Below are 26,904 nucleotides of genomic sequence, written 5' to 3'. Positions count from 1 at the left end.
ACTGGAGCATGATAATTAATGTTGCTCCAGGACCAATATTTCTTATTATGAGAAAGCAACAAAGTCGTCCTTGCAAGCAAGCCATTGTGGCTTCATGGGTTACAGTAAGTATAGAACTAACCCCCAGGAGACTGTGGTTTGTGTCTCGATTGGTACATTTTTTTATTTTTTTTACACTTTTTTACACTTACACTTATCATATTCTGTTTATTTTCTGTTTATTTGTTGCTCTTTGGTTAGGTTTAGGCAACAAAAATACTTGGTTAGGTTTAGGAAAACAATGTTCCACAACGTTTAACCTGTTACAAAGGATAGCTTCTCCCATGTGCATTTACTTTACAGTCACAAAGCTGTAACATGACAAAAACATAATTGGGCAGTTGCAATGATGGTCCTGGAGCAACATTAAATGGGAATTCCTGTATTTGTAAACCTGGGCCTTATATTTACCTGGCAGCTGCAACATATCTGCAAAATTAAGTCCACTTAAAGTACAAATCAATTCCCGTGGAGATAGTTTTTTTGTTAAATAACGAGATCCTTGAAAGTCTGAAATCTCGTGAGATTAGTTGTTGCCTCATCTAGATTGTCCAAATTAGGTAAATAATCAGCCATGATTTTACAAAGAAATCCTTGATATGCAGGTCCTCTCCTTTCTCCAACTCTTTCCACCGTCGTCATCCTGCAACAACTCATTTCACAAGATTTCAGAGTGAGATTTCTCCTTGAATGAGATTTGTGTTTCTTGTTACAAGAAGGACCTTGTGATTTAACAAAAAGGTCTCCGTGGGTAGGAATTTTTTTCCCTAATGTTATCTGACACTTCTTATAACAATCTCAAAAACAAGCATCTTTACACCAGGAACAACACCAACACAGCGATATCAGATTGTGCAGTTGAAGCCAGTGAGAGGTCTCACAACAACTAAAAATATTAATATACTTGCTTTAAGGAAAAAATGTAATGCATAATGTAATGCAACTATAACAGCTTGTGTTCAAGGGAAATAAAGGCAAAATAGGATCAGGATTTGAGTGTAAATGCCAGGTGGGGGCATTAGCGATAATGTTTGAAATGATTGCCAAGTCATACCACTTTCTTTTGTGTGTGTGTGTGTGTGTGTGTGTGTGTCTGCATGTGTAACCAAGGGAAGGACAGAAAAGTGTTTACATCCACTCACCTGTGTGAGATATGAGACACCGTTTCCATTCCTCAACTTCATTGCAAGTATTGTTATTGCTTCCTCCTTTGAATGCAATACATCCCATTAGAAACAGATTGAATGGGGCTGAGAAAGGCCACCTCATCCTTGTGGGACCTGTGTCGGCATAGAAAACAGATCTTTTGTGTTTCTTGCCCTCTAATCAAAAATACTGAGGGGATTAAAAATGGCTTTTCCCACAGTGTCGCCTACGCTGACAAATCTGTATTGTGTCAAACTTTTCTGTGAAAAGAGAAGAACTACAAGAGACCTCCACTATGATACATTAGGTTTTTTCACTCAAAGCCAAGCTTCATGGGAGAGTTATTTTTACTGCAGTTAAGTGCTGAATGCCACTGCTGGTTTAATCACCATTATTTCTGTCATGATTTCATGGCTAGTGCATGGTTCATTATTTTTCTGTGAGGTGTCTGTTGTAAAAGGTCAGTGGTGACGCTTCCTGACAAGAAAATGTACAGCGGGTCGATGGAGGGAGAGCTTGAAACACACTAAACCTGCAGAGCTGCGCACATGTTAATTAGGGTGAAGGGTTAACATGTTAACGTGTTGTTCCTGCATTGAAACTGCAACATAAGCCCATTAATATCTTCTTAATGCACTTATTGTAATTAAATATCCCAACCTTTGCTGGTGCAATCTGACTCATCTTAACAACCTGTAGGCCCGTAATACTTAATGTCTCTTTCTCAAAATGATTGTTGCAATGAAAGGGAAGCATCATAATGGTTCATGTGTTTCACAATCTGTCGTGGACACATGGTTGGTGCTCCATGTTAACTCTTTAGCATATGTTCAGTGGCCGTGGGCGACTCAGAGTGCCTCAAAAGTGAGAAAGTAAGCACTTTGAGTGGATCATCGGCAAGATGGTGAGTAATTTGAACTGAATTTCAGCCAAGTCAAAACAAAGTGTAAGAAAGTCTAACACAGAGGAGTATTTTAAACTTCTCAGTGCATCAGTTCTCAAAGAAACAAAGGCTTATTTGCTCATTTTTGATTGTGATATTCAATTTTTTGTTCAGTTTAAAACTGTTCATCTGCAACGTTCACTGCCAATGATGATAATGGTTGTGTGATGTTTTATTTGTAGTTTTGCATATCAGGCTTTTGCTTTAGCAATATCTCTATGTCTAGTTTCTGTCTCATATTAATGCCAAGTTGCTAAAATGCCAAATCCTGATTATATATTTTAAGTGACATTCTAGTTGTACATAGACCATATGTGCCATATATAACCAGTTCATAGTCATGTAGCATTTTGCCCTTCAGCCACTGCACTGAAACACAGATTTTTCAGAAACTCTATAGTTTTAGTTTTGGAGTTTCAGAGAACACAACTTGTTTTCGTGCCCAATAAAGGTCAAATAACCATCTCTCCAGTTTTGTTTACACTGATGTAGCCACTGTTCTGCTACAGGGGATGATAGTGATGGATGTCAGCTGCTGTTTCTATGGCTGCAGTCTTACTAAAATGTCAGTGAGTGACAAATCCATCCTGTCAATGTTATGTTCAGCTGGTAGCGGCAATTAACTTATTATGTTAGTCGAAGAAATATCCTAATTCAAGAGTTGTTTTTTTGGTAAGTCAACTTACAACAACCATTGTAGCTGTGTTGATCTTGTCCACCCTCGTCACCATTTGTCTTTGCATTTTTCTGGTTCCGGCACAGAGAGACAGAGCTCTTGTCAGCTCAGTTGCTTTTCTTACCTGGGAATCTGGCCTCAATGAGCACAACTCTAGCTGAAATAAATGCATGCCAATTGACCACTGTCAGTGGGCCCTCCAAATCATTCAACCGCCATTACGTGTTTTTTTTTTGTTTGTTTGTTTTATTCCTTTTTTGTTTTATTTATTCAGGAGTTCACTTTTTATTTAGGCACGCCCTGAAACATTCACACAGTTGCACATTCACACCTGGAAGCTGCTCAGTACAACTACAGGTTGATTTATCGGCTCCACTGCAGCAGTTGGGGTCATGGGTCTTGCTCAAGGCCTGCCTTTTACTTTCCCCACCTGGATTTCAACTAGCAACCCTCCGATCACAAGCTTGCTTCTCTAACCCTAAAGATACCACTGTCCCCTTTAAACTTAGTTTAGTGAGCTGAGCTGAGCTGCCAACCCAAAGCTTCAGTATTTGACGATAAGCCAATGAGACTCAACAATCATCATCTTTCTCCAGGAAGTTACATTTTGTTGGTTTAACTATCTTCTTACTTATAAATTACGTACTTTTATTACATTTACTGCGTCTACTGTGTGAAAACTAACACAAATACTCATAGTGTCCTTCTTCAAAAGATAATATGATATTCAGGCTTTAACTACTGATCTTTGTAAGGGTGAATAATCATTAATGCTTACACTTAACTGCTCTCTGTCATGCTCCAAAAACTATAAAAGCAACAATAATGCACTTAACATATATCGTAGAAGTTACCACGTCAACCAGTTTAAAAAAACTGCATGTTTCATATGCGTGCATGCTCTGTGTTGTGTCTGAGAAAGACTGTAGAGTTGTTCTCGGTCATTAAAGTATAAGTTTTATTTATTCATGTTGTTTTCCTGAGATACTTTTGGTTGAGGTCAGAATTTTGCTGGTCTGTTGCACATCAGTGTCCAATGTGTGCATGGTGAATGGGCACATGTGTGGATGCATGGGTGTGTTTGTAAGGATTCATCTACCCCAGCTCTCCTAACAAGTACTGAAATAATAATGAGAACATTGGTTGCTTCTGAGTGGAGCACATGAGAGAGGAGGATGAGGAGGAGGGGGGCGCAGATAGAGATAGAGACGAAATAGAAGTTCAATTGAACCAAAATGCTCAGCTCGATACAAGGGAAACCTAATATCAGACACCTAGAATGACACTGTCTGTGGGTGTTCTGTCTGTCTGAAATAGAAATAGTTAGGATGGTTTTTTTTTTTGGTTATCTTGAGAAAGGAAATGTGTTTGGGGGCAGGAAGAAAATTGATATCTTAAAGCACAATGACAGTTGGATGTCCCTACATGGCCTCTTGTTGTAAAAACCTCCCTCACTGTTAGCTTATTCACATGTCTGCTCCCTTTTACACACTTTTTGATGGCACAAAAGAGGGCGAACACGAACCTCTCTGGATGCCATACTCTTGAGGTGCAGTGAACGCTGCTGGGAAGTTGAGCAGTCAGGGCGGGTCTGAGTCAGATGGTCACTTTTCAGAGAGATGAGATTAAATACTGTGAAGCCAATACAAGACTCAGCCTGGCCTCTCATCATGTATAAAGCTGTTATAAATGCCACACTGCCTTTACTAAATACTTAACGGTTAAGTGCGATTGTGCCATGATCTTACTGCTTTCAAGTTTTTATCTTAATTTTAATCTAGAATTATGTAAAATATTATTTTTGATGTACTTGTTTTCTTTTCTTTTAATTTATTCACATAATGCTTTCATCTTGTGCATAAGTAAAGATCACATCTGATTAGAAGCCGATTAGCAGTGAAGGGAGAGATGGATCAGAGAACATTTCACAAGTTTGATTTGATTTGATTGAAAAGTGAAATATTGTTTCTTTTTGGTATAGTGATGATTCGGTTCTAAGTTGATAGACTGGAAGAAAAACATCTCTGTAAACATAATAGCATGATATGATATGATGATATGCTGATTAAAAGATGACAAAGCTTAATATGGTCATTTCAGTGTTTTAATTGCATGCTGCAATTTCAAGTTTTTTTTTGTTTTGTTTTTTTTGGTACAAAATAATTCATGCAGCATCAGTGATTTCAAAAGTGCAAAACGGGTCCAAAAATCACTTTACAGATCAATTAGCGAGCATGCCAAACAGGACCAAGAATCACTCCATAAAGATGTGACGGAGTTTGTTGAAAAACGTGCAAGATTTCAGTAATCAGAGTGTTTTTACCAAACAAGACCAAGAAAAATACTTTGTATAGAGAATACCCACATATCCACCACGTCCACACGGTACACTGGCAGAAGTGGAACTATAAGAATTCACAATCATGCTTTTTGACAGTTTTAAAAACATTCACTAACAATCATTTCAAATTTACAAAAAAAAATAAATAAATAACTGAACAAAAAATGAGGTAACAGCTTGTAAACATTTTCGTCACTTTGTTCAAGTTGGCAACATTAAATTCACTCAAAAGATTCAACAGATCGGCCCACGTGTAAACAATTGCCCGTGTTTTACGCACAAACTTTACGCACAAACATTGGTCGCTGGACTACTTTCCTGTAGTCATTTTCGGAAGAATATTTAAAGTTTTTGCATATCTTTCCTCACTAGGACAATCAGAGAGTGTCTGTGAGAAGTACATGCAGATGCCGATCTTGACCTACGGCAGGAGACGCGTACCGGATCCTCGTTCCAGGTCTCGGCTCCAGTTTTCCACAGTCCCTGCTCTCCATGCTCTAGCTGAGCCCGATCATAACCGTCTCCACGTCTTTGGAGGGTCTCCGGTCCTTCACCAGGAAGTTTATCATGCTCTCCGATTTGATCATCAAGTTGCACCCGAGGAAAAATATACCGAACACGACGGTGAGCGACAAAACGCACAGCACCGCGATTTGCACCACACGCATGACGAAGAGTTTGCGCTCGTCTTGGACAAGCACCAGGGAGCCTCCGCCGTCGCCGGTCACCACGTTGTCGGTGCCATTGCTGGAGTATGAAGCCAGAGTCCCAGCGAGGGTCTGACTCCCGTTAAACAGCGCGCCCTGGGTCACATCGAAGAAAGAGACGTTCATGTTTCCTAGCTGGTTTTCGGCAAATAGACACGCGGCTCCACTTGGCAGGCACAGAGTCTCACCACAAAATCCGAACTCCAAGCAACAGTTTGCGTCATGTGCTTGTTCAGACAAAGGTAAGAGGGAGACAACAAAACAATAATACGCTTTTTAGAGTCCAGATCTACGGGAAAACATCGAGCTCGTGCGTAATGACCACATCCACATCACCAGAGTGTTGCTGCAGTTAAACGGCGTCGCATCAGGTTGCAGCCAAAAGTAAGTTTCTTCAACTCAAAGTCCGCGTTCTCTGACTTTAAGCGAGTCTTCTTAGACAGTGCGCAAAGTGCAAACCGGGTTTCCCTTCGGTGTAATAAGAGACAGTCCCTTTGCACCTGTACTCGCCTGCGAGCGCTTCTTTTGTGCCAAGTCTCTGGTGCGTTTTAAAGTGATGATGAGTTCCCCGTGGACCACACCACCACTCCTCACTAGGGGAGGTAGTCAGATGGCCTCAGATAATGCGCTGCTCCTCTCATGTACAAAAAAAAACAAAAAACAAATCTCAATTTGTCAAGTGAGATGTTTATCTCATCTCTCATTAGATCTACATTTTAGCAGCCAGATTTCTTTTCCAAACAAACAGTACTTCCTGTCACTCTTAATTCGAGACAATTCAAGAATGAGGGAGATTGACTAATAGACATGGATATATAGTATTTGCTTCTATAGCAGTCATTATGCACATTAGTAAGACATGAAAGCCTCACAAATATTGATCCAGACATACATTAACTTTGGGGGTGTCTCATGAATTATTAAAAAATAATTTTAAAGCTGAAAACATTCAGTTTCTGCTAGAATCAAAATGAGTAGCAGGTTGTCATTAGCCTCTTTGGGAGGTATTTATAGAGTTTAATGCCTGTTGCTGAGGAAACTGTCACTGTAACTTAGAGGCCTGCAGAGACCAATAAAGGCACAGTGAGCTATAAGTTAGAAATGAAGAAATGAATTAATAAGCTATGATTGAACCTCGGCAAATATTTATCAGAAATATTGGCTCCCCTGCTTTCACTGTGCCTGCTGTTTCCTTTTCTAGACGGCAGCTGAAATGAAGCCCAAGAACAGCCGACAGCTCTTTCTGTTTTTATTGGAATGTGTTATTCAAATATCACTTTGTCTCTCAAGTGGTGTGTGCCTGGGACTCCAGCTTGCTAAAGTGAACGTGAAACCAGCAACCTGATCTGTTAAGAAATATGAGCCTTGGGAGAGCATGTTTGAATGCAAATATTGATTAAGTAAAAACAAAAATTGAAGTTTCGAATTCTTATTGATTCTTATGAGAGTATTCTTCTGTCTCTGAGACGCTAATGGTATGCTGTCTCATCACTCGCCTCCTTCTGCATCATAATGGGAGGTTTCATTTTCTGAAGTAGATACTGTATTGACAGGCTGCAGTTTTTTGTGGAAAATATGCTAATACATAGAGTGCCATAATGCGGTATTTCCCTTTGAATTACCTTTTGTTTCTCTAACCAATACATTATAAGACTTTAAAGAAAGAGCAATGAGTTTGGGATGAAATGCTCAAAAATAGTTCTCTCTCTTACGGTCAGTGATTAATTAGTCTAAATGTCATTCTACCTGTGATTTAAAATAACTCCAGTGATTTTATTATTCCCGATGATAGGGCTGCACGATATGGTGACTGGGGAAGTGTAATTTTCACATAAAATTTTTCATTTTCACTGAAAAAAAGAATACAATCATGATGATTTGTTGGGCTCCGTACCAAAGAAGCATGTTTTCTTACATCTGGAGATCAAGATTTGTAGACCAGGGCATTTCTGCAACACTATAGCACTTAATTATAATGCTGTTTTATTGCAAATTGCAGCTTCTGCAAATTGGATATTACACTTGTCCACATTGCCATTTTGACAATATTCAATTAACTGTGCAGCCCTATTAGATTACCTATAAATTATGTAATATAATCAGCTTTTCATCCATACACAAAACTGTGTCTCAAGACTCTCCCTATGCACAGGACATCTGCATGATTGTTACGGGATGAATATATAGTTGCCCAGTAGGTTTAAAAGTTACCCAAAGATGCCAGTTCACAGATTAGATTTCCACCTACTCTGTGCTCTTGGAATTTTTTAAACACATACATTTCTGAATATCTGTGCAAATTTTTATGTAAATCTAACTGCTGTGATGAGAAAAGATAAATCATTGAAATGAGGTACTATAACCAAATTAGAAAATGCTTATTCATAAAAAAATCAAATTCATTAAAATATACAGCACTTGTACTTATACTGATGTGAAACTGAACATTTGCAGTGATGTACTGCAACAGGTTAATAAAAAAACTGCCTCAAACATTTTAAACGACTCCCGCAGACTTGCCTGCCGAGCCTGTCAAATTAATCTGCTGTTTGTCTAAAAACAAAGGCCATGAAATTCAATTTAGGATGCTCCTGATGTCTGTAAGCAGCTTTCAGCGACCAACAGACAAGCATGTGTACAAACAATGATTAGCTGCAGCCACAAATACCTTTCATAAGCCTGGAGGTGGTTTACTTTCAGATCATTTATTAATGGCTGATAACAAAAGAACAAGGGGTATTTTTCGTGTACAATAAGATCAAATAATCTCATTAGCCGTTGGATTTGGTTGCAGGGAATTAATTGGCCACGTGTAAATCAATGCTGGGCAATTTGATTCTGTTCTATTATTCATCGCAGTGTGATTATGGAAAGTAGCTTGTACTTACACTTCATCTCTCTGTCAATATGTAAATCCTCTGCTACAGTTGAAACCTAACAATGCCTCTCTGAGGCTTTAAAGTGCAAACCTTCAAAGGATTAACAAATGAGAAGAAAGTTTTTTTGCAAAGTCAAGGAGGAGGACACTTCAATGAACATGTCCCTCTTTAGAAGTAATTATCAGATTTCTTTGAAAAATGTATTATGTCACAATTTCAAGAAGTTTTGACCTCTAAAAGCTTAATGAAGGGAAGAACCTGTAGCTGATCTATAACTTCAAACTCTTCGGCGCGTCAGATTTGCAGTGAATGCTGAACATTTCATTGACGTACCAAGTGATCACAGGCAGAGATATGTTTCTAACCCGTGGTTATTGTTAGCATAACTATGAAGATATATTCATATGAGGATGCATATAGACATGAATGTGAGTGTCTGACTTGTTCCTAAGCAACAGTAGACCTGTGAGCCCAGTGACAGATGGTTGGTGAAGTTATTTTGGTTTAGAGGAGAAGTAGAGGGAGGGAGCGACGAGGTGCCTGGACGGAGGAGATGGTGGGGGGGACGTTTCCACTTAACATGAGGGAATTGGCAGCCTAGCAACACAAACTAAGTGAAGACATCCCTAGCAACAAGGAGGTGGCGTTTGACCCCACCTACCTCCTATCTCCGGATTACCCCTGCATCATTTGTGTTAGTGGTGCTGCCACAGGATGGACACACCCTCTCAAGCCCCTCCGCCCCGGAGAGAACAGACTTCCTTCTTTCCAATTAACAGATTCCTCCTACGATGCCCCTTCATTAGCTAATCAAAGCACACACAGGAAGCTGCTGTGTCTCTGTGTGTGCTGGAAAGCGCGCAATTAAAGGCCCGGAAACACTACGGTGAGTAGAGTATGCATTAAAAAGTGTGTTTTGGAGATTTATTATGGAGGTATCACAAGACCAAAGAAAGGTGTTAGAGGCAATGTTTTGATCTGAAGCGGTTTGCCACCTTTGGGACTTTAAATCACGCAGAGGTAAATACAGTCATTAATTACACACTGATACAGATTGCAGGGGCGAAGTGCCACAGCAGAGTGCTGCCCCACATCAACCCCACACTAAGTCCCCATCAGTCATTAAAGTTATTTTAAGGAGATAATGACTCCATTGCTTTGATTTGCAGGGGGATATTAGCCTCTCTGACTGTGTGTCTGTGTCTGAGTGTTTCAAATGCAGCCTGTTTGTTTGACTGGCTGTTGAAAATCTGTTTGTTTGAGAAACAGATTACAGATTTCATGAATCTAATTGAAGAAATCCCTGCTCTGTCTCTCCAGTGCAGACATCTCAGGCACTCCACCAGCAGCTACCCATTAACCTCATTTCCATTTAGACACAACTGTACGCGTCAGTAATGCAGGCTGCCATGATCTGTCTGTCTTTTCTGTCCCTTTATTTGCCACATTCAGCCAGTTTGTCTCCTTTCTTCCTTTAAAGGAGACACATTAAGTACATAATTTTATTTTTGGGTTACTACTAGAATAGGTTTACATTCTTTGGTGCTCAAAAAATGCATCAGTTTTCTGATACTGTCCAGTGCTGCATTACTGTATCACTATATGCTCTGTTAGCTCCCGTCTCTTTAAGGACCCCCTCCTGAATACCCCGTCTGTTCTGATTGGTCAGCTCACACATGCCTGAGCCAGCACCGTTCACCACATCCCCGGTCGGCTTTGTCATGTTTTCAGCTTCCAGTTAGCTTCACCTCTACCGTGAATAAAGCACGAAATTATGCTAATATGCGACCATGGTGACATAATGTGATGTCACAAAGTCACGGAATTAAAGGCGAGACTACTGATAAGGCGTTTCAGGAGCCGTGTTTTCTGTAGGAGAGAGGAGCTCCTGTTGGTGCAGACTTTTGGCTTTTTAACTGTCAAGACCTTTTACATGCACAAAAAGCGAAATAACAAGCTGAAGGACAGAAAAAAAAACGAAAAAGCACAATTCTTTTTTTCCAGCTGTCTCTCTTTTTTTAAACAGCATTACTAGACTTTGAAGTCACAATACAAATACACAAGTACAGAAATACCCTCATGCACTTCTCCCTCCCTGATATATCCTCAGTTTTAGGTTTATTTATCTATTTATTTTCATATTTCCACATATAAGCTGTAATCCCCTGAGAAGGAAATGTAAGCCGCAGATCTGGAGGGCCCAGAGGAGTCTGAGGCAGATCAGATAGCAAAACATCATAACACAAATACACATTGTCCCTCGTCACCGACTCCGGGGCACATTTCATAAGCTGGCCAGCCCTTCACCTGAGAAAAACCCATATCCCCCCACTTGACCCTCACACTCACCAGTTAACCCAGCGACGCAGGAGCGAGTAAGCCGTTTGTAGTTAACCAAACAATGATTTTGTCTGAGTGCGATTGCGTTTTTGATATTGGCTCTCTGCCATGGCACTCTCAGACTCAGTGAAAAGCTAAAAGGGCTCCAGATTGATCTGTAACACAGGTCAGGACCCCTCCATCCTCCTTTCCTCCTCTCACCCCCCTCCTCACTTCTTGTTCAGTCTTAATTGGCTGCCTTCTGACCCAGTCTCTGGCTTTTCAGTAAGGACAACTGGCGCTGTGCTCTTCCCAAAATACCATTCATCTCTGGGGGTGGTCACAGCCAAAGAAGGCTTTGGCGCCAATAGATCCAAATCAGTCAATAGTGGAGATGGGGTTTGATTGCCCACAGTGTATTACCTGCACCATCCACCCACACTGAGAGCTTAATGCCAGAGGAACAGTTGACTATTATAGCTTTTCTACTTATTTCTCTATTTCTGTCATTTCTTCTAGCGGCAATTCTTGGACACGGGTGGCAGTAACTTAGCAACCAGCCGGAGAATAAGAGCAGGGCACGGGGATAAAGATTCAATAAATGGACAAGTGCAGAGATAAGAAGCATTGTCTGCCTCTACAAGCGCCACCACACACAGACACCACCACATGCCTACCAAAGTTCATTTCTTTAGGGCAATCTTAGCTTTTATCCCATTTTCTGCCTCATTTTCTTTTTATTTCTTTCCTTTCTTGTTTGAGAAGCTGGCAAATTCATGCATCCTCCATCATCCAGTGGAATTGGGAAGAGGCTTTCTGTGGAAGGCACTTATCAGATTCATGAATTTAGTGCGGAATAGACTGTTTCTCGGGAATGGATTTTACACAGCAATAGCTTGAGGCAAAGTCAGTCATTTTAGACCCTAAAAAATCAACAAATGAATGCTGATCACAATCACCAATATAAACTGTAATATATTTTCCCACTAGGGGTCCTTCTGCCACAACTAAACAACTTGTTGTTGACTGCTTCAAGTCTTTGAGGTAATTCATTTTTGTTAGTTCTAAATGGATATTCAGGATTTCATGGCAGGTTTTCCAGGTTGCTTTACATTTTGCACATATTTTGTACAGTTTATGTATTAACTGATAAAAAATAATATACATTAATGCCTATTGGGGTTGATGGCCAACGTTTTTCCAACTCACAATTGAAAAGCAGGAGTTGCTCACAGCTGGGGAAAGGTGAGAATTTGTGACAATGCAGAAGATGAAAGAAAACAATTAATGAATAATTATTTATTTATGAACTGTTACATGCTGGACTGTTTTCAGTCCAGTAAAAGGCAAGGCAACATAGAAAAAAATAATGTTTACCTGCATGGAAGTTACTTTAATAATTTCAAATAAAAGGTATATGTAAAATAAACCTCATGCAAAGCATCAAATCACAAACTGCAAACTCCAAACACCTCTGCACAGCATATGCAAGTGTCCAAATGTTGCTTAACTCTGCCACATTAAATTTAAGTTCAAATTCTATCACTACAAATTCAGCTCAACATTGCTAATTCTAACCATATTTGAGTTTTTAACTGGTTCACACTTACAAATGACAGAATAACATACATTTATGCCCATTAGGACCTGGGGAAATAATAATAACGTGTCTTTGGGTCTCTTGAAAAGTGCTATACAAATAAAATGTATTATAATAATAATAATTATTATTATTATTATTATTATGAGTTGGGAAAGGTGATCATTTGTGAATGCAGTGATGCAAACGGTCTAATAACAGTGCAGAAGATAAAAAACAATAACAATACAAATGTATTTATTGATATGCTACTGTATACTAGCCTATAGATAGATAGCCTATTTCTTTTAGTGTGACATGGTGGTCAGAGGTTTCAGTTTTGCTGATTTAGGCCAACTTTATATCACTGAGGCCGCATCTATAAAAAAATGAACTAAAACACATAAAATAAAGTAATTTCCTGTGTAGCAATGCCAACACAGTGCATGGCAGCAGTCTCCTTAGGCTTTGATTTCCCCCTGAACTGATCAAATGTCATCAAACCACTAAGAAACGAGTGCCAGCATGCCATAAACGAAGCGGTTCCCCGATTTATTTCACGCGCACTGACTGATGCGCGAGGCGAAGCTCTATGACCCAACACGCGCTGAGTCAAGTCAAGAATGAGGAAAGGCGTTCTTGTTTCAAAGTGAACAAGTCCGCGGGGAGCAGACGACTCATGTCAAGTCGGCTCCGTTACTCTCCGGCCATGGGCTCTTTTCTACACCGTCTGGTGATACTGTTTCTCTTTTTATCATCGGCATCAAACGTTTCCGGTAAGACGACTTTTATTCTTTGGGCTACTTTTAAAAGTTTCACCTGCTTAAAGGCGACCTGGGGGTGTTTCCGCCCGACCTGTGCGGGGTTTTTTTTTTTTTTTTTGAAGGAACCGCAAACTGTTCACAGCAGCATGTATGTGCTGATGATCACAGTTATTGAGCATAATGTTCTCAAACGGATAAAGGAATAATTCACTGTTAGCTGACTTGAATGGGGGGATACAGTTGGGTGTGATTGTGCTGCTGTGCTGGAGCTTGCCTTATAAGGGAGTGAAACAGTCGGGATGTGGCTCCAGTGAAGACCAGGGGTCCTCCACAGGCTCTCTGGGTCTCCTTAGCTCAATTAATCAATGCCTTCATTATCAGCAAATAATAGAAAATGTACATACAGTACAAAGGTGTGCTTTGTGGTTTTATTTTTCCTCAATGTACTTCACGAAGTGTGGTAAAAAGTATCCAAAAGCCATACTTGAGTAAAAGTAAAGATATCCTTTTAAAAGAAGTCACCAATCTGAAAAGGCCTGGTACTTGAGTAAAAGTCTTAAAGTATCTGATTCTAAATGTACTTCTCAAACTCAAGTTTATAATGTACCACCTATGTACACTATGGGTCAATCGATTACCCGCCTGGCCCATTATCTGATCAAATATTCAGCGTTTCTCTGATTATCGGAATCAGATTTTTGCAAATGGAATAGATACATTGAAATAAATGTGTTGCTTTGGATCTGATACATCATTTAAACTGCAAAGAAACTAGTAACCAAAGTTATCAAATACATGTAGAGAGTAAATAGTGCAATATTTGTAAGTATAAGGTAGCAGAAAATGGAGATAACTCAAGTAAAGTACGTCACCTAGAAATTGTACTGTACTTGAGCCAATGTACTTAGTTACATTCCACCACTGAGCAAACTATCTAACTAACTAAATAAAACACTATGACAGACTTTTCTATAAAGTCTACACCATCAGAATTATTTTTACCAGCGTAAGAAACACCATGTGTGCTGCTGTTAATTAATTCTTATGAAATACATCGTTTGTGTCTATACTTCAGGGGCCCTTCACCACGTCACTAAATATAGGACTTGATAGGATTTCAGGCACTTATTCAAGTCACAATGCTGTTTTTAACTCAAATGTAGCACTTTTTACAGAGGTTAGATGACATTGGTCTCTGATCGGGCTTCTGTGTGTAACTGCAGTGAGCCACACCCACGGGTCTTGCCAGATAAGAAATAGAAACAGTTTTGAAACTGATTGTATTGAAAGAAACATTTTGTGCAATTTGCCAACAAATGACTCTTGGAAAACATAATGAGGACTAGCATCATTCATGTTTTGACTAAACTGCACGGAGGCTTTATCAAGCACTTGAATGTTTGCACAGTAGGCTTCCCTTTTGGAAGACTGCCTGATGACTGCGGTGTCTGCATTTGTGGCAGTCGAACAGAGCTGCATGGCACTGATAAGTCTTTTAAAATGTAATTAGCAGTATTATCCACCTATGTCAGTTCCTCAGTGAGGAAATATATTTTGTGTAACATATCTGTCACTGTGATTATCCCAGGTTCCAACATCTGCACATCACGAGGAGTTACAACATGTCAACAGTGCTTGGCTGTTGACCCCACCTGTGCGTGGTGCTCTCAGGAGGTAAAAACACCAACAGATACATACACACCATGTCAAGTAGCGCCTCCCATTCATCACTAAGTGCAACAAGTTAGAACAGAAACCTCATTTCCCAACAGCTTTCTTGTTGTTGTCATCCTCTGGTGGTTCTTCTTCAACATGCTGATACACTGTAGCCTCTGAAGTGAGGAAATTAAAAATAGCAGGAAATGGGTGTTGGCCATACTTGAGAGATACCTGGGCCTGCTAGAGGATGGATAAATCAACATCATCTTATCACCTAAAAGCTTTCTCTTTAACTGATTTTCTTTTATGTAATGGTAGTTTATTAACTTGCTTGAGTGCCTAACAGATCTGATGGGATTGTTTCAGGAGTTTGGGAAGGGGGGATCCAGTGCTTCCCGCTGCGACCTGAGGCAGAATCTGCTGGATGGAGGATGCACTGGTGCAGATGTGGAGTTTCCTTCCAGCACCCTGACTATTCATGAGGACGCACCGCTCAGTGATAAGGCCTCTGGGACTGCTGATGATGTCACTCAGATAAAGCCTCAGAAACTCAGTATGACACTAAGACCAGGTACTTTTACACCCAACCAGACATCACATATCACAGTGTAAAACCAGATGCTCAAAATCCTACAGGACCAGATGCTCGCAATTAACCTGATGGCTTGTTGCACAGGACCATCTGGGAACTTGCCCTTAGAAGCTATTTAGAAAAGGGCAGGCCCTTTCAAAAAGTATTTGGCAGGTGATGAGACAAACAATCTGACTATCACTGTTTATCAATTCGACTAATCAGATCAATGAACCATATGACAGAGTAGGAGAGTGCTGCAAGCAGAGGCAGTTGGTAAATCAATCTCAAGCCAGTAGAGAGAAGAGTGCTTAGACCTCCTTTGCATGAAGTAGAGGTCTAAGCTACTTTATGTAAATCAAGGGCATCCAATGCAACTCGCCGCCTCTGGAAACTCTGGAAAAACACTAAAAACGAACCGTTGTAGAGTTAAGATGAAGCCAGATACAGCAACTGTATGGTAGATTTCTTGTCTAAACTGTCTTCAGAACCATTTTTGTAATATAGGAGAACGTTTCCAAATGACCCGCCCTGTTGGTCCAGTTTGAAATCCGGGAGCAGATAGCCCATTAGTGGTATTCTTCCAATCAGGTGTAGCCAGTAAGTGCGTGGTCGTCAAAGGGTGTATCTGTCCAACGCTGGGAAGCGTTGTGGGTCCTCACATCAAATAATGCTCCTGTGGATAGATACCATAAAGGGGCCAGACACCAAGGACCATTACCACTGTTGTACATTCACTTATAGCCTTATACACCAGAGCTGGGTGAACATCTTTAACAAAGTGATTTCAATTTCATATTTAAAGGTATAGGGACACCAACTGATTAACACATGAATTCAATCTATAATGCACCTCTCTATCTCTGCTGGCCCTCGCTTTTTCCCTCCCAGGTGATGCAAAGAGGTTCACCGTGTCTGTGAAACAGGTGGAGGATTACCCAGTGGACCTCTACTATCTGATGGATCTTTCCTTCTCAATGAAGGATGACTTGGCTCGCCTTCGCACCTTAGGCAACGAGCTCGCCAAGACCATGGGCAGCACCACAAGCAAACTACGCATGGGGTTTGGAGCCTTTGTTGACAAGACCACGTCCCCTTACATGTTAATGTTTCCTCCAGAGGCAGTGGAAAACCCTTGCTATGGGTAGGTGGGGAAGATGATTGGTGTGATTGGTGTTACATTTCAGAAGGAGAAGCTCTGTCCAGCTATGTTTAAAACAACTTCTTATCTTATCTCTCCTTATCTGATCTGCCTATGCCAACAGAATTGGCGAGCAATGCCAGGCTCAGTTCGGGTTCAAGCATGTGCTGTCACTGACAGAGACGGTCGCTCGCTTTAATGAGGAGGTGGACAAACAGCAGGTGTCTAGAAACAGAGATGCTCCAGAGGGTGGATTTGATGCTGTCATGCAGGCTGTGGTGTGCAAGGTATGAACAAGTCAGATATACATACGCATGCTCACTGGTGAGTGTTCACATACATACATACAAGTTAAGTCTTTACTCGTCATATTTCTGTGTCCATCATCACTAGGACAAGATTGGCTGGCGTCCAGATGCCTCACACCTTTTGGTGTACACCACTGATGCCAAAACTCACATTGCTCTGGATGGACGTATAGCTGGAATTGTCCAGCCTAATGATGGTCAATGTCACCTTGATGATGACAACATTTATAACAAATCTACCATTCTGGTACAGGCAAACATTTCAGTACATCAGTAATTCACTTTGGTTTTCAATAGTTTTTGGAGTTGTTGAACAAAACCAGTTTCCATTGAATACAATTTACTTCTTTGTTTCCCAGGACTATCCCTCTTTGGGGCTCATGACGGAGAAAATGTCTGAAAACAACATAAATTTAATTTTTGCTGTCACCAGCTATGTGTTGGATATCTACACGGTAAACAAACTAAATGGCTTGTGCACTGACTTACTGATATAAAAACAAACCAAACAACTGGGTCATCATCCTGCTGTCACGTCTGTCTTCTCAGGATTACAGTCGTCTCATTCCAGGCACAACTGTGGGAACGCTGTCCGATGACTCTGGAAATGTTATTGAGCTCATTAAGGAGGCTTATGAGGTAAGGATATCCAAAACTTAGGACAATAAGTATAAAATGTAAATTGATGTCATCAATTCCATGTAAAAAAGTGACCTCTTGTAACAACTTTGTGTTGAGCAGAAAATCCGCTCTAAAGTGGAGCTGGAGGTACTGGGTGTCCCAGAGGAGTTGAATCTGGCCTTCAATGCCTCTTGCCTAAATGGAGAGGTCGTCCGAGGACTTAAGTCCTGCTCTGGCCTCAAGATTGGAGACACAGTACGTATCAGTTTAGATACTGACATGCACATCTGGTATGTAAACACAGATTGTCATGAGACATTTCCTCTGCTTCAGGTGTCATTCAACGTGGAGGCTCAGTTGCGTGGCTGCCCCAAAGAGAAGAGCCGCACCTTTACCATCAAACCTCGAGGCTTTAAGGATTCGCTGGAGGTCACAGTGAATTTTGCCTGTGGCTGTGACTGTGAGGCAAAGGCTGAAGCCAACAGCTCCCTCTGTAGCAACGGCAACGGGACCTACGAGTGCGGTGTGTGTCAGTGTCACCCGGGTCATCTGGGCCCGCGATGTGAGTGTTCAGTGGGCGACTACAGTCCATCAGATGATGTCAACTGCATCCCAAAGCCAGGGAGCCCAATCTGCAGCGGTAGAGGCGACTGTTTGTGTGGACAGTGCTCCTGCCATTCAAATGAGTTCGGTCAGGTGTGGGGCAAATACTGCGAATGTGACGACTTCAACTGCTTGCGCTTCAAAGGGAAACTGTGTTCAGGTGAGTAGATGCGCTTCTTTCTGCTGTGATCAGTGTCAGCTCTCTCAGCTGTTTCGCCAGCACCAATATCACATTTGGCTAAAAAAACTAAATGAGGAACAGTGTAATGGATCTGAAAGCGATGAGACACAAAACAGGTGCTCCTGTTTAATTTCTTTAAAATCAGAGTCAGGCTAGAGGTAGAGTGGTTTTCATTAGCAGTGGTGGTAGTGTAACAACTCCCATGATCTCACTGTACTTACATCCTTTGTTCTGTTTTGATTGAGAGACCCATAGTAGCAAGAATAACATACTGTGCTTTTAAAGGGTTGATTCACCCAAGTTACAATTTAACTTATTAGCCATGCAGAAAGTTATGTGAGCATGTTGCCATGCTGGTGTGACTCTCGGTCTTGTTTAAATGAAAATCTTCATGACTGTGAGCACAAACTGAACATCATTTACCTCAACTGGCAGAAATCTCACAAGCTGGGCACATAAAGTCAAATCTTTCTGCATGGCTAGATTTATAACTTTAAAAAAGCAAAGGTTTTACTTAATATCAGTGTTAGCAGGAAGGATGAAGATGCCCTTCCCTTCCTTTTCCCTGCTCTAAGGCCTCCTCTGACTTCACTGGAACGTACTCTGCTTGTTTCCAGCCACTCTCCATCTGTAAACACACCTTAGTCAGTTTACATAGTGTTCTGATACTTAGCTTGACAAATCAAGAATCCATATTCTTTTCAAAAACGAATGTGCAATTGTTATGACAGTCCTTGCTTGTTTGTAAAGGACATGTAAATAATTGCTTAGTAATGCTTACAAATGAACGATCCTCTGCTGGGCCTGTATACTTGATGTGTGTACTGAATTTGACTTGTGCTCTTATCGCTCACAGCAGTGTGGCACGATGCGCTATCACTCCCCATTACAAGTCTGCACAGTTCAGTGCACAGTTACTCAATCGCACTGATAAAATTTTAATAGGCTTTGTCATTGGGTATTTTCATTTACCGGCAGTTTGGGCCTGTGACTGTAAGGACGGGGGCTGAGCAATAGCAGAATAGAAAACTGCTCTTTTATCTTTATGTACATTAAGCAGAACAAACTAACTGGTATACTAACTGATTGAAAGGAAATAAGAAAATCTCACGTATGTCAAAAGGGAACTTCAACAATTTGGGGTAGTACTTGTTGCCTGTTTTCTGTGGCTCTGACGGAGCTTTGTCAAGTCCAAGTGTGAGTGATGCCATCAAAGTATCTGTGTTATATATAACATTTGTAGAGTTTTAAAAACATGTTTTTATCATGCAGGGAGGGTGTGATTAAAAGATGCTATCAGGTTGCATTGTTGGAAACAAAGGAAGAAGCTTTTTTTGGTGCTAGAAATCAGGGTTCTCAATCTGTCTCATGTGAGGTGCAATGCTAAATCGCAGAATTGCTCTTTTAAATTGAGGCTGCTGTACACCTCGTCGTGGTTTTAGCCAACTTCCTGTCCTCTTTGCTGTTCGAAAACTAAAACTAAAACTAAAACTAAACAGAACATACTCTGGGCTGGGAGGGTGCACCATGACCTAAGGAGAAGATGGGGAGTCATGCATGTGTTGGCAAGACATTCTCCTGGAACATAATGTTATTTATATCAGCAAGGAGGAGTGTGAAGTCTTTCTTAAGGGAGGATGTTTATCTGAGTAACAGCTATTAAGACATTCAGTGATGACACCTAGGGTTTGGGCGCAGACACTCACCTTACCCGCCCACACACACAGCTCCACACACAAATCCATAACTGGTGTAACACAGTCTGCAGAGCTCAATTTGGGAGCGCTAAGTTGCTGTGTCTCAACAGAGTCATGATGTTATTGTCTTTCAAGAATGAGCGTCCCTCGGCCCCAGCTCAATTGGAGCTACCGCGACCCAGGTCTCCTAAAAGCTCCATGTCTGTGATATTCCCTTCAGCTGTGTATTTCTTCCTCCGCTGAGGGGCTGTGGGACCGGTGCAGGGCCAGAGAGCAGGAGTCAGCAAGCACAGCCCCAGGGCCCATAAATATGAGTGAAGAGAGAACAGGAAAGTTTGCATTCCTCCGCTGGCAATTTGCCCAACCTCTTTTCTCTCCAGTATGTCTCTGCCCCAACTGCACTCGATTCTGTTCCCTCTCTTCTTGTAACTAACACAGTTATGTTCTGTTTTACTCTTCTGTCGTTTTCCCTGTGTTTGTCCTTTTACCATGGAGGCCATGTTAACCTTGTCTGAAGCTCAGACATGTGATTAATGGGCCGGATTACTGTGCAGTCTCACAGAGACAGCAGGATGATGTAAACCTACTAACTTGCTTTTATGTCTATGAATCAGCTTTACAACTAATAAGAACAAGACAGCTTCTCACTTTTGTCAAGTTTAAGTAACTACACTGCAGAAAATATCCATTAGTCTTTAGATGTTTTTAACAAAAAGTATCACAGATTTACAAAGTTTTTGTCTTATCTTGTTGATGGAGTAAGAGAGATTACTCAGCGATTGCACTGCTACACCTTTTTGGTGAGACTGTTAATGATTAACCACCAGTGACAACGTCTGCTCCCATAACAACTATAATCACAATCTAAAAGTGAAGCAGCAGTTGACATGGTGGAGACTGGGGAATTGTTTTCTCAAGTTTACAAGAGCAGATGATTTGTTTTGAGCTCCGGAGTTAGGGACCCTTGGACCCTCTGTGATATTTTATTACCAGTCACTCCCCCAGTCTGACCCAACTGGGCTGTGACTCACTCACTTTGGTCTTAGTCATCCAGTGCCAAATCCTGTTTGCTTTCCTGCTGAGAACGCTAAAGTCTCGAAGGCTCTGTCTTTGTTTCTAAGGTGGTTTAATGTGCCGATGCAGGGTGTCTCTGTAATCCAGGGAGAAAAGCTCGCTAAAGATCCTGTCAGCAAAGGGTTGCGTCATTCGAACACTGTTCCTAGAGTGGCCTGGCTTTTGTGCTTCCTACTCTTGAGCAGAGTTCGAGAAAGTCTCTCTCTCTCTCTCTCTCTCTATCTCTCTCTCTCTCTGTGTGTGTGTGTGTGTGTGTGTGTGTGTGTGTGTGTGTGTGTGTGTGTGTGTGTGTCTGCCTGTAAGGACATGGGGAATCATAAGAGTATGCTTTCCCAATAGGACATTTCCTGTCTTTGTGAGAAGAGCGATGAATAAGGGATATGCGTAATGTCCCTTGCTGAGTAACATTTACGAGCAATTACTTAATGTGCGACCAGGACTTATTAATCTAGATTTGTTATGTAAAGACAAACAGAGCTGCACTCCAAGCTTACTACTAGTAGTAATTAAAGCAACTCTTTAATGTAGGATTCCCTTCTTGAAATACCATACATTTAAGGCCACTGCTGTCAGATGTTGATCATTATTTCAAAGCAAAATAAAAAAGTAACTTCCTGGAGAAGTTGATTATTGAGTGTCATCCTCAGGTCATCAAATACTGACACTGTTGGTTGGCATCCTACCCAAAGTTATTGCTTTGGTTATGTTATGTACAGAAATAACAAATAACACATTGTAACAGGTTACACCTACTACTAGTAATTACATGGTTGCAGAATCGACAAACGTGTTCAGGGGAAGCCTACACTTGCCCAAGCATCCAACATGTTTAAAAAAATATGCAGGTTTATTTTGCAATTGTGTTATTTGGATTATGTAGATTTGTTCATGTGGCCCCTCCCATGTGACTATGAAGATGTTATATTTGAACTGTCGTAGCATTAACCATCTCATCCTTTTTGATTCTTTCAGATCATGGGAAGTGTGACTGTGGATCCTGCAAGTGTGACGTTGGCTGGGAAGGAGAAAACTGTAACTGCACCACCGTAAAAGAGACCTGTGTGTCCGTTGCCAGCAACAGCCTGCTGTGCAGTGGGCGGGGTTACTGCCAATGTGGGGTTTGTCAGTGCACTACACCTGGTGCCTACGGAGCTACCTGTGATAAATGCCCCACCTGTCCCGATTCCTGTACCTTAAAAGAGTAAGTTCCAAACTTGCTGTTTGAGCTGACAACAGAGAGGAGGGAATAGACAAAATAACAGATAAAACACACTCTGGATGTAACTAAACCACTAAAACAGGTGAATAAAGTCCCACCCCTTGGATCCTGCAACAGTCATGTTTTAGACAGAACAAACATTGTTAAGCCTTGTGGGGCTTAAAGCAATTGTTTTGTTCTATTCCCTTGAAACCATGAATGTGCTCAGTAAATTTCTCGCAGTCTTTCATCAAAATTAGTTTCTGAGCCATCTCATATCCAAAGTCACATTTTGGCCTTAGGGTGGTGGTAGAGGAAAGCTCATGGAGCTCCACAGATAGAAAGGGTTTATCCTTCTAGGCCGGGATCACACTACAGGAGTTCTGGGCAGATTTAAGCCCGATTTGCCCCTGCAAACAATCAGAGGAGAAATCTGTTCTGGGAGCTTTGTCCATACCGAAGTTTTGCCCAGTTTATCCGGCAATGTGAGGGGTGTACAGATTCAGTCTTAAACCTCCCAAACTGCTCACAGACTCAGTCTCATTAGGGCTGCCCTTGAAATATCAAACATGTTTGATATCTAGGATTTAAAATCTGGATGATTACGTCAGTACTTTCTGAGCAGGACCACAAAAACCAATGAAAGAGATATCCCAGAGCATCAGACAGTGCTGCTAAGCAACAGTAAACATTCGCTTCCATTAGCCCTTAGGGCTAACTTTAGCTAGCATACTACTGTTGACAGATACTAAAACTGTCAGTTAAACCTCCACTTCTTGCTGAAGAAGAGACAATCCATGTCGACCGTGTCTCCCCAAACACCTTCTAATCCAGACTCGTAACGCCTCACTGCAAACTAATAACGTTACTACAGCTATTTGTTGCTCCACAGTCTCTACCTTGTTTATATCTGCTTCCCCATCAAATCACGTGTGGTGTTGCATCCCTCCCTCTGGCACGATAAGCTTAATGATATCCTGTAGTGTGTGATGCACCAAGTCTTGCAATGTGTCCATGCTTGAAATTAAAATGAAGAATATCTGTGAGGATTCTCGTTATGTGTGTGATGCAACCCAATTTCAAAATTGGTTAGGATTTTAAAACTCCTGAGGACCATGAACATGCAAAGTACATTTCATGTCCCCTTTAACAAATCTCACCAAAATTCCAGGATAAGAACAAACTTCTCCTACACACATTTTGAACAAACTCAGGTGTGGTTTCATGCGCAGCAGAGAAAGGTTAAACTTCTCTCGAAGCCACAACAGTCAGAGGATATCAACACTTCACAAGTTAAGCTTGATGTAGCTGCACTCTTACTTTACTTTTAATTTATCCACCCCTTACATATCATATCTACAAAGAGCGCCAATACTCTGCTTGCAGGCGGTGCGTTGAGTGTCAACACTTCAAGAGAGGACCGTACTTTCAAGACGACAGCTGCAATAGAATCTGCAAAGATGAAATCAAAGTAGTGGATCAACTGGGTGAGAACATCTTTGACCTCCTAACTACATACTGTGATCTTAAAATATGATGCACTGATGAATTCATTTTGAAAGATAACAGCTAATATCTTGAAATAATTTTTTGATTACAATGTTTCTTTTTCTTATCCTGTTCATCCCACAGCTTTCCATGCTAGAAATGCAGTGAATTGCTCATACAAAGATGAGAATGACTGCGTGGAGCACTTCCAGTATTACGAAGATGAAAGTGGCAAATCCATTCTGTTTGTGGTGAAAGAGCCAGGTACTGGGAGAGTTTGTGTGTATGTATGAGACATTTAAACTGACAGGAAACTGAGAATTATAATTTTGGTACATTAGTAGGCCAGTCTGTGGCTGGCAGGCAAGAGCAACAGTGGAACAGAGTGTGTAGCGAGTGATGTGTTATTTTCTAAAGAACACATCATCAGCCAATCAACCACAGCTGCACTCTGCCAACCCACAGAAACCAAGATACTTAGAGGTGATGCACATGATCACTGTGCAATGGATTTTCTCACACTTGACTGCAGTGGTTGCTTCACTTCATGAGTGTAATCCATTGCTTAACAAGCATCATGGAAATCAACATTGAAATGAGCTCCTTTTCTCTGTCTGCCCGCCTTCCTGTCTATCTGTTCAGATTGTCCTGAGGGTGCAGACATCTTGGTGGTGCTCCTGGCGGTAGCCGGAGCCATTCTGCTACTGGGCCTTATTGGCCTGCTCATCTGGAAGCTGCTGGTCACCATCCACGACCGCAGAGAGTTTGCCAAGTTTGAGGAGGAGAGATCCAAAGCCAAATGGGACACGGTGAGAAATAATTATAATTAAAACACTAACTGCATACACTAACAGCTTTTCATTTAGGGATCACTGCAAATACAGTTACAACATATGGCTGCTCTCTAAAGGGGAAAGTCTAAACTGTCCTTCAAATAGTTGGATATCAGTATGGGACTGACTTAAACAGCGTTTCCTCTGTTTCCTCTGCTTCCTCTGTTTCCTCTGTTTTCATTTCACAGGCTAACAATCCTTTGTATAAAGGAGCCACCTCCACCTTCACCAATGTAGCATACCGAGGCAACTAACAACCGAATGTCAGGAGAACAACTCAGGGGTCAACGACCGAAATGGAATGTAGTATCAGAGAAATGGACGAAAAGGAGATCCTTACACTGTCATGTGACCGGCTACTGTAGCTGAAAAGTGGATATCGCTGCCAACAACATGATGTAATAATTGTACATATTGTAAAGATAACTAAAGCTGTTATTGGAAGCCATAGACGGTTGCCTGACTATGTGATGTCTTTAGTAGCCTATTTGCAATCAGATAGGAGTTTGTTAACATAAACAGCTACTTCATATTGTCAGTTTACAGTAAGGGGAACTACTGATGAAATTCTGTCATGTTCCTGGTCTTTTTAAGAGGCTACCATTACAATATTTGTTGCTTAGGATTTTTCAATATTACTTTTTAGTTTCCACACATTTTAAAATAGGAATCACCATGCCCTTATAATAGTCGGTACAGAAAAGAACAATAATAATGAATGGACATTTTCTGGTCATTTTCAATGTCTTCCACCATGTTTGATGTATTATGTACACCAGTCTTGTTTTTGAAAATATTGTCTTTTGATTTTAAAGTCCCCTTTTAACTAACTTGAAGTGGGCAATTTTACACATATCACAGCAAAGTTTATCAGTACATGCACAGTGTGTAATATAGAATTGTAGTAAATTATTAAAACATGCTTGAAGGGTTTTCATGTACATTACAGATTCCCTTTTTTCTAAAACAAATGTGTTTGTTGTAGTAGCCTAATGGTTCTGACACAAATGCAGCACTCTGGGGTTACAGTTAACTGTAAAAAAGAGTAAAAACCCTTAACTACAGGCTCTAGGCTGACTTGGTTTACAGTTATGTTTTTGTTCTGTTTGGGTTCTTAAATGTATTATCTGCAGTGGTAGGTTTATACATGCTCTAACATGTTTCTTCTCCCTGCACAATCACATGTTTTTTTGCTTGTTGTTCATTTGGTTTGTAAAATTGTATGAAAAAAATTGTCATCAGTCTTGCCATGGCTGAATTACAAATTCTTTGTCTTATTTCAATTTTCTACTGACTGATATGGTGTTACACTGAAATGCCTTATTCTATACAGTATTTGTGTATATGAGCAAATTTTATTGCACATCAAATGACATTGGCCGTAATGCCATGTGATTGGTAATAACAAAGGAACTTTCTCTTGCTCTTTTGTAACCTCTATATGGGAGAAGAGAGTACAGTGTGTGGTATGTCATGGGCTGTAAGCTCATTACATAGTTGTCTGTTTTTTGCACAGTTTTTAAAGATGTCTGCGGTTTGTTTCACAGGGGGAAGGCATAAAGATACATTACAAATGACTTCACCAACATTGCTGTTATGCATGACATTTGGGTTCTTTTAAAGATGCAGTGTGCAGGATTTAGAGGGATCTATTGTCAGAAATCTAATATAATATTCAGAATTATGTTTTCATTAGTGTACAATCAGCTGAAACTATGAACAATTGTGTTTACGTTACCTAATATTGAGCCCTTAAGATCTACAGAGGGAGCACAGACTTACAAAAGCGTAAAAAGGCAAGTTACTTGAAAATTATATTAGAGATCAATAATAATACGTTTTCTAAAGTTTCTGAAATAGAAAAAGATGTTTAACTCTTTCTGTATTCACTCTGCAATGTTGGTTGACATTACATTTTGAATGAACTTTATAATAAATATCACAGATGCCCTGTGTGAATTCAGTGAGGAGCTGAATTTTTCATTTTGCTTCTCAGCTTTATTCAAACAAAGAGCAAGTTATTACACAAACACTCGAAATACCTCCATGCAAATTTTGAAAATTGTTAAACAAGCAAAATGAGTTATAGTGTAGTGCCTCCAGAAGCAGGTGAGCAGGAGAGATTTAGGTCTACTTA

At 40.7% G+C, this 26,904-nt stretch overlaps 2 protein-coding genes across 2 annotated transcripts; one reads left to right on the top strand and one right to left on the bottom strand.

Moving 5' to 3' along the window:
* Window positions 1-5,642: 5,642 nt before the first annotated feature.
* rprml (reprimo-like) lies at window positions 5,643-5,978 on the bottom strand. The gene has a single exon (XM_073495352.1). It carries the CDS (start codon window positions 5,976-5,978, stop codon window positions 5,643-5,645), a length of 336 nt encoding a protein of 111 aa, XP_073351453.1.
* Window positions 5,979-13,338: 7,360 nt separating this feature from the next.
* Window positions 13,339-25,572, top strand: itgb3a (integrin beta 3a). The gene is made up of 15 exons (XM_073495350.1): window positions 13,339-13,405; window positions 14,982-15,067; window positions 15,419-15,623; window positions 16,515-16,767; window positions 16,889-17,051; window positions 17,158-17,319; window positions 17,432-17,527; window positions 17,622-17,711; window positions 17,814-17,948; window positions 18,027-18,456; window positions 22,221-22,449; window positions 23,833-23,933; window positions 24,079-24,198; window positions 24,577-24,743; window positions 24,956-25,572. The coding sequence occupies exons 1-15, from the start codon at window positions 13,339-13,341 to the stop codon at window positions 25,019-25,021; spliced, it is 2,370 nt and encodes a 789-aa protein (XP_073351451.1). The 3' UTR covers window positions 25,022-25,572.
* The last annotated feature ends 1,332 nt before the right edge of the window (window positions 25,573-26,904 follow it).

This window comes from Pagrus major, chromosome 23, assembly GCF_040436345.1.
Source record: "Pagrus major chromosome 23, Pma_NU_1.0".
Taxonomy (NCBI): domain Eukaryota; kingdom Metazoa; phylum Chordata; class Actinopteri; order Spariformes; family Sparidae; genus Pagrus; species Pagrus major.
The sequence above is the reverse complement of the archived record's forward strand: the minus strand, read 5'-3'. Positions and strand labels throughout refer to the sequence as shown.